We start from the raw sequence: 12314 nt of genomic DNA on the forward strand, positions 1-12314 counted from the left end.
CGTATAGATAACACGCCACTTGATTTGAAAGTGGCGTTCATGTTTACGCAAAAGTCATGATGTCATGTTGATGGTGTACCTTTTGAATGGTGTTTTGAATTGGTACCATTTTTGTATCATTGTACTATTGTGCCTCCTAATATACTTTTGGCAACATCCTATAGCATGTTTTCTTGCATAATATGAAATAACATTTTAGTAATAGGCTGATATTAGAGATGATTTCGGTCATAAATTAGACATTTAGCGGTCGATGGATATGCAATTATTCGTGCTTATTTCCTCCTATTTATCCCCTTTGACATCATCTAAAACTCATTCAAGTACATTTTTTAAAAACACTAATAATTTAATAACACCTAAATGTGATCTTTAGAATATTTTATTTCATTTTTTATTTTTTTATAGTGTTTCACCATTTGACAGACGGGACGCTTTCAGAAGCAGTACGTTTATTTAGCAGATTGATTTTAGTCTTTGTGTTAATTTTATTTATTAAAACAGCATAGAATTTAAATATTGTCCATATGAGTTTTAGCCTTACGAGTAGAATAGTTAGCAGCTATTTGGTAACAGCAGAATTTTTTATATTGTCATATATATATATATATATATATATATATATTTATTTTTTTTTTTTTTAAACAGTGCAGGATGGTAGTCAAAGCAAGAGTTTGATTAAGAATGTATTTTATTATATTTCAATCAGAAACTTAATTAGAATATATTTGTGTGTGTGCTAGCATGCTAACAATCTCTATTGGAATCGATTGTAAGATGCGTCTCCTTAAGCAATGCTATTTGTATTTTGCAGTGTCGCTAATGCATTCAGTCACCATAGTGTAGTATGAATTAAACACGATTTACCATACTTGCACAGAATAAATGAAAAAGTTTACAGATTGCAGGAGGGCCTTATCATCGCCTATTCAGAAAAACACAAACAAAAACATTCTTTTCATTAAACAGTCAATGCTGACTCAGTGGGAAAGTGCGGTGGTCTGTTTACTGCCCTCGAGAAGAATTGATGCTGACAGCTGCCTTCTGTCAACCACTGAGTGAGTGAGATGACAAAACCCAGTAAGAGAGAGAGAGAGAGAACCATACTGTCAAATTGCCATTAGGCCTTGAAGCGGCTGAGAGAACGAATACATTGAACCACGTGGTGAAACGTGGAAGAAATGTTTCTTTGTGAAGGTTGAATGAGGTTGGAGGGTAAACAGCAAGCGGCTTCATTCATTCACCACTAGTTCGGCACAGAAGCACCCAATGGTTTTCCTAACCACAGTAATCAGCATTGATGGTGCGAGCAATCATTAATGCCCCGTCTCAGAAGCTTTATTTCTGGATCTGCGTTCATCAATTAGTTCTAAATCTGTTCCAAAATCTAGTGAGGTTCCTTGCCGTCTAGCGCCTACATCGGCTGCTGTCTTGGAAATGGAACCTGTGACATCGTAGATGAAAATGGAACCTGTGACATCATACAAACAGCATGCATAATGCGAATTATCTGATAAATGCGACGTTAAGATATTATAAACATTAACGTCAAGATTTTCTGTAAAGCTGCTTTAAAACAACGTGCATTCTGAAAAGCGCTCTACAAAAAAATTTGAATCAGTGTGGCATTAGCATATTGCTAAGCAAACCGCGTGATACCAAAGTCCCTTTCAAGGAAAGTCAGTTCACATGGCGGCCATATTTGAATTGCCTTCAGCACCGAAATTTCGGAAATGCAAGACCACCATCTTTTTACTAAAATATCGAAATCTCAAAAGCTACCTGTGAATTCACAAGCAATAACATACTATTTCAAACCAGCAGCAAACTCTTGAACATGTTTTTCTTGTTTTTTTACATTTAATTAGCATTTAAAAAGCTTATATTTCAGGTTGGACTAGCCAATGTACATGTATTTTAGACACTGATTGTTTTAATGGGAACCCGACCTTCTAACAGCAACTGCAGTGATTCAATGACTTTACCATTCAGCTCTTTTACTTATAAGGTGGTACTTACTCCAATATATTGCATGTTGGACATTCTCTCATTCAAAATAATATGAGTGCACTGGTTTAGTATATATACAGTGTTCAGCAATACACCAATGAGCATAAACTGCACAGAACAAAAATATTATTTTAATTATTTAAATTTAAGGTACACTATGTAGGAATTCTGTTTTTGTCAAACAGCGACCCCTAGAGTCCCTGTGGAGTCATTTTTTGCGTCGTAAATAACGAGTGGAAATAAGGTGTGGCCCCTTTAAGAGCTGCGCGCACATCACAACTATCCGTATACCCGCGTTTTTTATGCGTACCTTCGTGGATGCAAATTTGAAAAAGGATCGTAAGATTAAATGTTGGATGGTTTCTACGCAACATTTTATAAATGAGGCCTTAAGTTTAGGAACAGACCCTTTGACCAGATCCCCGGGTGTTGGGTTGTATTTATCCTTGGATAATTCACAACTAATTACTCAAACTCATTTATTTTTAGTGCAGGGTCTCTCTGCAGTGCTGTTTAGTGTGTGTGTGTGTGTGTGTGTGTGTGTGTGTGTGTGTCAAGACACATATTCAGGAAGGAGGCAGGCAATGTTTTTTTGTTTTGTTTTTTGCAACCATTCCTTCCCAGGAACAATGTGGGACACAGATAAGAAAACAACATCAAACAACACACACACATACCCACACACACACATAGTTTATACAAGTAACACAAAAGCACGCACACACATGTTGTGAAATATGCTTAAGACATATGCCATCACAAATGACGAAATACACACTAAACATTTTCTTCTGGAAGCCGAACATACAAAAAAACAATCAGGGAAATCCTTGCCACAGATATGATATCTAACATTGAATAAGAACATAATGTCTCTTCCTCCTGCATGGCCTCAAGATCTCGCTCATGCCTCTGCCTGTTCACACGCTTTCCTGTGCATTTCCTAATTTTGACTAATGACTGTTATTTTCTCTTGCACAACAACATGCACATGTGATCAGTGCAGTATCACTACTGTAGCACATTTAAAGACTCTAGTATCTGTTACTATTTTTAATTAGCTTTCATTTTTATATCTTACATTTTCATTTAAAGTTAAGTTTAAGTAATTTTGTTATGTGCATTAGCCATTTTTTACATTTCTAATGAGCTTAAAAAAAATTTCTTCCCGTTTTAGTTCTAGTCATTTTAGTACTTCTACTTAAACTTTTGTTCATTTAATATTTATATTTTATTTCAATTACCAAAATTATTTTAAATAGTTTTAATTTTAGTTAACAATAACAACACTGTCGCTGTGTTGGTGTGCATTTTACTCAACGAATATTTATTTTGGCTCCCACTTCCCACTTGTGCTCCTTTGCAGTGCCATTGGCTGTTGCTCATCGTACGTACATGGTAAGAATGTATCAATAGTTTAGTCTATGGGTCTTAGAGTCGGCATAAAACAGAAGTTGTGATAGTCTTTTCTTCCCTATTGTGGCGTATATCTGAGTGAAATGGCTTCTCTTAACCAGAAAAATGTAGGGCGGAACTTGACTTTGTCCATGGGGAATTGATTGGATGGTTGTGGTTCGCTATTGGTCGGTCTCATGTGAGTGACAGGTTGATCCCGCCCTCACACCAGTAAACACATCATCAGAGAAGAGAAGAGTTGTCACTGAAAGCGTGAGGGGAAGTTACTCTGATTAAAGATTATGACGACACATGTGCATGGATAAATCATTTATAAGAAATACTGAAAAAAACAAACAAACAGAAATGTCCTTTTTGATTTCATGGTGACTTTAAAAAGTGTGCATACTAAAAGAATTATGGTGATGTCGTTTGTTGTGGAGAAACTTGAAAGGTTGGCGAGTGTTTTTGTAGTGTGTACTGAAAGACTGGTTCAGTTTCTTCCAAAGTACTTCAACAAATTTCCCTTTACTACCCTCGACTGTTATTAGATTTTACACCTACTGTGTACCTGATCGTTCGGTAGGTGTTTCATTTGGTCTTGTTCTGAATCTTCCCACATTCTCTCAAAGACATTAACACACTGCAGTCTTTTTCCAGACCGTCTCACATGGCACATGGCAAGCAGCGCTCAAGCAGACGAGGTCAGGAAGAGGTGCTGCATTAAATTCTGCATGAACTGTCAGAGGCAGTCGAGTGAATCCGACTATATGTGTGTGTTTGGTAAACGAGACGCAGCAATATGTACAGACAGACAAGGTTAATGTAAGTATATGAAATATTTCATGCATGTGCACTGATATTATAAATCTGCCTGATAACTGATTAATATCTGATATGAAAATTCTATAGTATGCTGTAAAAAGGGTTGCCACAGAACTAAAATCAACCATTTTAATTGCTTTTGGTGGATTTAAGCATCACAACATTTGTATGTTGATGTATATTAATATGCTAAAAATATTACGTTCAAAGCTAAATGTTACACTAAATGTTACGTTTAAAGGTGATTTTAAAGATTAATTTAATTGAGTATTATATGACAAATGTGATATATAAAGTAAATTAGCATGTTCAAATAAATATTCAATAAAACTGTAACATCAAAATTATTAATGGAAAACTGAAAAAAAATTATTTCATGGTGACTTTATATATATATATGAAGAGTTCAGATGCAAAAGCCTCTAAATGCCATTTGAATTTTTCTTCTTTAATGATGATTTTTATCAAACTTGTATATTTAAGTTCAGTGATTTCACTTAAATGGCAATGATAATTACCTATTAATTGTTATTTAAGTGAAATTACTGAACTTAAATATACAAGTTTGATAAAAATCATCATTAAAGAAGAAAATTTCAAATGGCATTTAGAGGCTTTTGCATCTGAACTCTTCATATATATATATATATATATATATATATATATATATATATATATATATATATATATATATATAATTAAAACTTAAAACCATCAAATAAAGCGATTTTGATTTTGATTAAACTGCTCAATTCATATGGATCACATGAGAATGTAGATTGCCTAGATTTTCAAAGGATGAACAAAAAAAAGATACATTATTAATGTCTTCATTTGAGTTTAGAAGAGGAACGAGTCATTCAGGTTTGGAGCGACATGAGGGTGGGCAAATGATGACATAATCTTCCTTTCTTGGTGAACATTTTCACCCCAAAATAGAAATTATTCATTTACTCGCCCTCAAGCCTTAGGTGTATATGTCTTTCTTCTTTCAGGAAAACACAATCAGAGTTATATTAAAAAGATATCCTGTCTGTCTGGTGATGGATGGATGCACTTTTTTGGGCTTCAAAATCTTAGGTACCATTCACTCCCATTATAAAGTTTGGAAGAGCCAGGATATTTTTAATATAACTCTTGTGTTTGGCTGAAAGAAGAAAGTCATATAGGCTGTGGCTTGAGGATGAGTAAATTGTGGGCTCATTTTGTTTATTTTTGTAAAAGTGTGGAAGGAAATGGCTTATTTACTTACTGGTTGTAAATCTATTGATTGTATTTATGGTTCTGATTGAAATCTAGCTTTAGGGATTCCTTTGACTCAATTCAGCAATTCGCCATGTTTGTCTATATAAATCTTGCATTTAGGCATGACCCTGTCCATGGTGCTGATTCTGTGCACAGGTGCACAATCCAAACACCTTCTGTCGCCATGTTGGTGAAGACTTGCACATGTATTTCTTTAGCAAAACAACAGAAGATGTAAACTCACATCATTAATAGGTCTAACAACGCAGTATTTATCTGTAGACAAAAGCGACGTGTTATAGCAGAGAACACTCAAACCTAAATTTCATCAGACAAAAGAGAACAAAATATATAGAAGAAATCATCAGTATTTATTTCCAGCATCCATCTTTAAAACAAGAATAATTCTCATTAAATGAGCCACGGTTTAAGTCATGACTGCACATCTATATTAATGCCCTTGCATTTAAGTCAGCATATTTACACTATATTTACCACAAACTGCCTACAGTTAGACCACTCAAAAAAATAACTCTTTAAATGAACATAAAAAAATCATGGAAAGGATTTCCATAACTCAGCATTATGCAATTTTGTTTTTTCCAATTTAATGTACTTGCGTTAGGTCAACTTAATTTTTTGAGGTTGATTCAACTTATTTACAATGGTTGTGCACAGCCTCATTTAATAGTGTCAGCTCAACTAGTTTGCAATTTTTTAGACCAACTGATATGATTCAGGTTTTCTCATTCATATATCCATTCATCCAATGCAATATAGTCTATTTTAGTGTCACACTAATCAATTTTTAGACTATAGCCAACTATTTACTATAATTTCAATGTAATTGAACATACTACGCACTATCAAGTCTTCCCTTTCCTTATTTTCTCAAAAACACATTAAAATAAGGCTTAATTTCAACATTTATATTTATATTTCAACATAAATTTTACAGACTTTAAACAGGCTCAAATTAGGTTTGGTCAAAATGTATAGCAATTGTGTTTTGTAAAAGCTCATTTTAATTAAGCAATTTGAACAAGCAGCAAAATTCAGTGTATTCACTGCACATATTTCTGTGTTACGACCTTCATCTTGTACTTCACACAAGTTACATTTTCATAGCCTACACATAGCCATTCAAGTCTTTATTTGTTTGTCATCTAAAACAGAAAATCCTGAGAAATTTGAGTCTGGGATAAAACAAAATCCTCATAAACTTAGAGTCAACTGGAGTAATCAGTCACAACCACAGGCAGGCTTTGAAGTACTGAGCAATCGTCCTCTAAAAGTGTCTGAGGATTCTGTTGTTGTGAACGTGGAGCAGTAAAGCCCGGTTCACAGACAGTTCTAGGCCAACCACATCCACAGTGCATGTGGCTTTATAAGATGCTTGAATAGAGCCTGGCTTTGAGAACCCAGCATTGTAAATAACCATCAGAATGCAGCATGGCTACAAATTCTGACAAAAGCCAGAAGTCTTGCCCCAACAGACTAACTTTGAATGCTTTGATGTGGTTCCTTCCATAAACCCTAAACATAGGGATGGAACTGTGAGAGCAATGTAAAGATTCTGGTTCAGATTTCACATAACAATTCTGGCTCTACGTTAAAGTGATTTGGTTGTTTTTTGTTCTAAACACTATTTATTTTAACAAACTCAGTTGTGACTATCTTTAGCTAATTCTAGTTTGAATTACATGCAATTAAACTGATTTTACACTACTATTCAAAAGTTTGAGTTCAGTAAGATTTTTTGGAATATTTTTGAAAGTTGCTTATGCTCACCAAGGCTAACTTTATTTGATCGAAAATACAGTAAATTTTGAGAAAAATTATTTGAATTTAAAGGGGTCATGAACTGGCTTTTTTAATTTTTATTATATTGTTGTCTGAGGTCAACTTATGACGTTCGCTTGTTTTTTACATTCACAAACATCAAAATGAATAAGTAATAGGCTATTTTCTACCCTAGTTTTGAGCCTAGCTGAAAAACGCTTGGTTTTTATGGGTGTCTCGGAAGTAAACGCCCATTGTTGCATTTTATAATGAGTTTCAACTCACTTGTTGGTGCACCTGGGGGGAAATTGTTTTGAAAACGTCCAATGTTGTAAAATGGCAACCGGAATGATTCGCCCATACATGTTCGACCCAGAGTCCATGTGTTGCACGAGGTAGGCCTATGTTATTTAGCTATGCGTGTAATGCGTGAATCGGTGGGCGAGGCTAAACCGGCCATGTTGAAGTAGGCGTCGATCTTCTTCTGAACTAAGTGAGGATATGAGTTTCCATATATGATGTTTTATTAACAAAGTTCGTGAGAAGCAACAATTATCATGGGATGAGCTCATCAGTCAACTCAATAAGCATGAGGACTTATAACCGGAGGTAATAAGACGGCGGATTTACCACTGTTTTCCAGCAACCAGTTCAGCAACAATCGCTCCAACCAGTTCATTCTTTTGTTAAATTGGACTATAGGCAACGCAGTAAAAAAGATGTGCGGTACTGCAAAGCACAATGATTTTCACTACGTACTGATTATTTATATATATATCGGGTCATCCAGAGTGCTCTGACATGTTATGATATTTTTTAAAAGATGGAACCAGTTATTATCCGATACCCCATACATTAGTACAGTCCTAACCTTAAAAACAGCACTTGCCTTTCAAACTGCTGTAATGCGATGAAACAAACTGCCCTGTTCCATTATAATCCGGATGACTTTGCCATGTCCTTGCATATGTCCAAGATCCTGAGAGTGGGAGACTGATTGGTCTCCTGTCGTATCGCAAGCCACACCATCCACTGCCACTGAAACATTGATTCTCAATCCCATTACTTGGCCAGTCAGAGTAACAGATTGCTGCTGACTCCAGCCTGTTAAAGCATGTACATCACCCAGCCAGCCTACAGTCACCCTAAATATGTCCTCATAAAGCAAAAGGAAATCCTTACCGCCTTCAGGCTGGAATATACTACACGATTTTGAAAATCTGAGCAGATTTTAAAATGCTAGGCATCATACACTTGACAACTTTGTGAAAGGTAACAAAGAAAAATAGGGCATCAAACACGGCTGTGGGTCCCATTGCATAAAGTCATTCTGAGCACAACAAACTCGCGCAGAAACATAGGCCTCGTTGCCAAACAAATGAAAACAATAAGGCCTTGTTTCACAGACAGGATTTTGCTGTTTAAGTAGCTTTTATAAACGTGCCTTAACATTACTGGTGCATCTTGAGACAAAATTGAGACAAATTATTTTAAGATTTGTCGAGTTGCTTTCAGTTAAAATACCTCAAACATGCATTTTAATAAAAATGATAATAATTCATTACATTTATATAGCACATTTCTGGACACTCAAAGCACTTCACTTAGAGGAGGGAATCTCCTCAACCACCATCAATGTGCAGCATCCACCTGGATGATGCGACGGCAGCCATATTGCGCCAGAACGCCCACCACACACCAACTTACTGGTGGAGAGGTGACAGAGAGATGAAGCCAATTGGTATATATGGGGATGATTAGGAGGCCATGATGGACAGAAGCCACTGGACAAATTTGGCCAGGATGTCGGGGTTACACCCCTACTTTTTCGAAAGACACCCTGGGATTTTTTGTCACCACAGAGTCAGGGCCTCGGTTTAACTTCTCATCCGAAGGACGGTGCTCTTTTGACAGTACGGTGTCCCCATCACTTTACTGGGGCGTTAGGACCCACACAGAGCATAGGGTGAGCACCCCCTGCTGGCCACACTAACACCTCTTCCAGCAGCAACCTGGTTTTCTCAGAAGGTCTCCCATCCAGGTACTAACCAGGCTCAGCCCTGCTTAACTTCAGTGGGCAACCAGTCTTGGGCTACAGGGTGATATGGCTGCTAGCCATTTTAGTCTGGAACAAGCTAAAGCCTTGTCTGTGGAACCGGAGGAATGTGTTTTAAAGTGGGCTCAAAACATCTAACATGTTTTAAATCCTCCGACAGGATGGAATCATAGCCTGAAGTCTGTGATAGTCCGTGCCCAGGATGAATAGGATGTTCTGTGAAATCTGTTAACTCAGATCTGTAGACTGGCTCTGACTTTCAGCAACTGATGTCGTCTTGTCCAGACTGTAAATCAGGGGCCAAATCTGGCCAAAATTCAGGAGGTGTATTCCAACCTTTGCCTAATGGACTTCCTCCACTGCTATCATCTCAAACCTGTTGTAAATCAATTCAAGAGTTCACACTTACATATAATTGAATAGAGTAAATGCAAAGGCGTCACCTTTGACCATGCTTCAATATTTGACGCTTTAGGCGCCCTTTAGCGTCAGTTACATGACGCGATCCTACGGCGTCATCTAACTGACGCTAAAGGAAAGCGTCAGTTAGATGACGCGGTTAGGATTAGGTCTGGGGTGGGGGTGGGGTTACACGCGATCCTAGGGTGTCATCTGACTGACGCTAAAGGGCGCATAAAGCATCAGATATTGAAGTATGGTCAAAACTCAAAAGGTAAATGATATGCGTATTTGGCGTGCTGTGCGAGGAGAGGCCCAAACCCCCCATCCCAGGTTGGGATAGGAATAGTAAGTGAGGAGATGGGGTTTAAATCTGCTGTCTTAATACCTCCTGAGTCCTGATGCTTATTGAGTGACAGGATGAGCTCCTCCCATGAAAATTGGTGCTTCTCCCGAACTTTGTTAATAAAACATCATATATGGAAACTCATATCCTCGCTTAGTTCTGTTTTACTTTCATTAAGCGCCCAAGAGAGATTCGGGGAATTCTGTTATGGTTAGTGGAAGTTCCCTCGGAAAACAGGAATGCAAAACTGCAATTGAATCAAGCACAGGACTGTGCGCCGGTCAAGGCGTCTTTTCAGACTTTTAATTTCTTGGGAGTGTCCATCCGTGGTGGCCCTCATATCGCCCGATCTAATAACAACGTTGCATAATAGTTTGTTACAACATCGCAATCAGAGAGCCATTCAAACGCTGGTCTGCATGCAAAGTGCCAATCGCAGACAGTGAAAACCAAGCGCGATATAGAAGCAAGCTGACTCCCTCTGCACCCCAGATTCATTAGTATGCTGCACGTCACTTGGGCCAGGGACACTTTTGGCTTCGTTTAGGGCACTATATTTCTCTCCTCACCTATGTCACCCTAATTCACGCTGCTCTGCTGTTTCTATGGTCTCAGCGCACCCGCAGGTGCATCACACGCTGTATACGTAGCACGTAATGAACGGTGTGATCCGACTGCAGACATTCAGCCAAGTCGCCCCACTGCGTTCTGCTCGGCTGGGTCTCTCTCACCGGCCATGCATGCAGAGCGAGCTTTAAGCTGCTTGATTCCTCATTACGTTGAAGCAGACATCACAAAAAGGGGGGGTTGTGCACGTGAATCTCAGTGTCACTGGTCGGCCTTCAACCACAAACCCTCAGCGTCTGAGACACCACGGGCTGCTGACTTCTCGAGGAAGTAAACAGCAGTGCTCAGATATGTCAAACACACAGACGTTACGCAACGGAACTGACTTGGGAACACAGGACACACAAGAAGAGGAACATAACAGTTCTGGCTGACGAATGCCAAGTCAGCTTTGTCCGATTGCAAATGTGCAAAACACACTATCTCTCTAGTGCAGAATGCATGCATGTGCATGTGCAGGTTGCCTTTTGATAAATGCATTATTCACAGTAACACATGTTGTAATACATATCATCTGCATCAAAATGAAATTATTAATTAGAAACCAGCTCAAACGCATTAATACAAGGAAAAACAAAAATATGAAGCAATTTCATGAATACATTGAATAAATATGTTTAGGCCTTTATCATAGGCTATTTACTTTGTTTTACCCTGGTAAGCATGGTAAACATGTATGTGGCAAATTCCTCAAGACAAATTTAAAAAGTCTATATTGTTTCACATCATCGGTAGGATAGGTAGCCTATCAGTGCATTTTTAATGAATAATAAACGTTTGCTGTCAGAATGTGTCATGTTTTCACTCACCTGGATCGAAATGCGAACTGAAGGCAAAACTGGGATTAAATAAAACCGAGGACATGACCACGACAAATACCGACGCTTTCATTCTCCTCGTAAGGCTTTAGACTTACTGCAGGACACCGCGAATGTACAGTAAATAAAGACAAAATCGCTTCATTAAAGAAAATTAGGCATGACGGTGCTCCGATGCATCATGAAACACAGCGTCATCTCTCTCTCTGCCTCACTTCAGATGCGTCGGATTAAGACACAGATGCGGGGAAACATTTCCGCTCGTCTGTTGTTCTGCGTTTAGCGCGTTTCAGTGTAAACAGCGCGGTGTGTCCTCGTCCATCGGGCTGTTTGCTGAAGGCTCCCCGGGGCAGACCACCTATTAGCGTCGGTTTTTCTCCATGTGCAGGCTATGCACCAAGATTTTGGTGTCTGGCAGTTGTCCAGTATCATTCCTGCAAATGTTTTGCTGTGCCTGCAGCTGTGCCCTTTTGGACACGCAGTGTGTAAATAATATAGCCTACTCGTAGCTCTGGTCAGTTTATGTCGGTGTGTGTGTGTGTGATGGAGTGTGTAGAGGAGGATTATTAATGCTGCAGCGGCAGTGACTGACAGCGCGAGCGAGCGCCGACATCAAAACTGTGACGGATTTAGTCAAGAAGAAATAAACAGTCGGTGTTCGAAACCTGATCTATTGGAAGTTAAAATATATTATATTTTGTTTCAAATCATCGGTAGCATCTATATCAGCGCATGTTTATTGAATAATAAACGTTTGTGTGTCAGAATGTGTCATAATAAGTTATAAAAGCTTTTCTGACGAAATGTCCAC

General features: G+C 38.2%; 1 protein-coding gene across 1 annotated transcript in view; it reads right to left on the bottom strand.

Annotated features, from left to right (window-relative positions):
• The window catches only part of lmtka (lemur tail kinase 1 a), a 59106-nt gene extending 47040 nt beyond the window's left edge, over nt 1–12066 (bottom strand). Inside the window, exon 1 of the mRNA XM_039687187.2 lies at nt 11495–12066. Within this exon, the coding sequence (XP_039543121.2) occupies nt 11495–11576 (82 nt within the window). The 5' untranslated portion in view covers nt 11577–12066. The remainder of the gene's footprint in view (nt 1–11494) is intronic.
• Nucleotides 12067–12314: the final 248 nt, after the last annotated feature.

Source organism: Pimephales promelas, chromosome 3 (assembly GCF_988280905.1).
Source record: "Pimephales promelas chromosome 3, fPimPro1.hap1.1, whole genome shotgun sequence".
Lineage (NCBI taxonomy): Eukaryota > Metazoa > Chordata > Actinopteri > Cypriniformes > Leuciscidae > Pimephales > Pimephales promelas.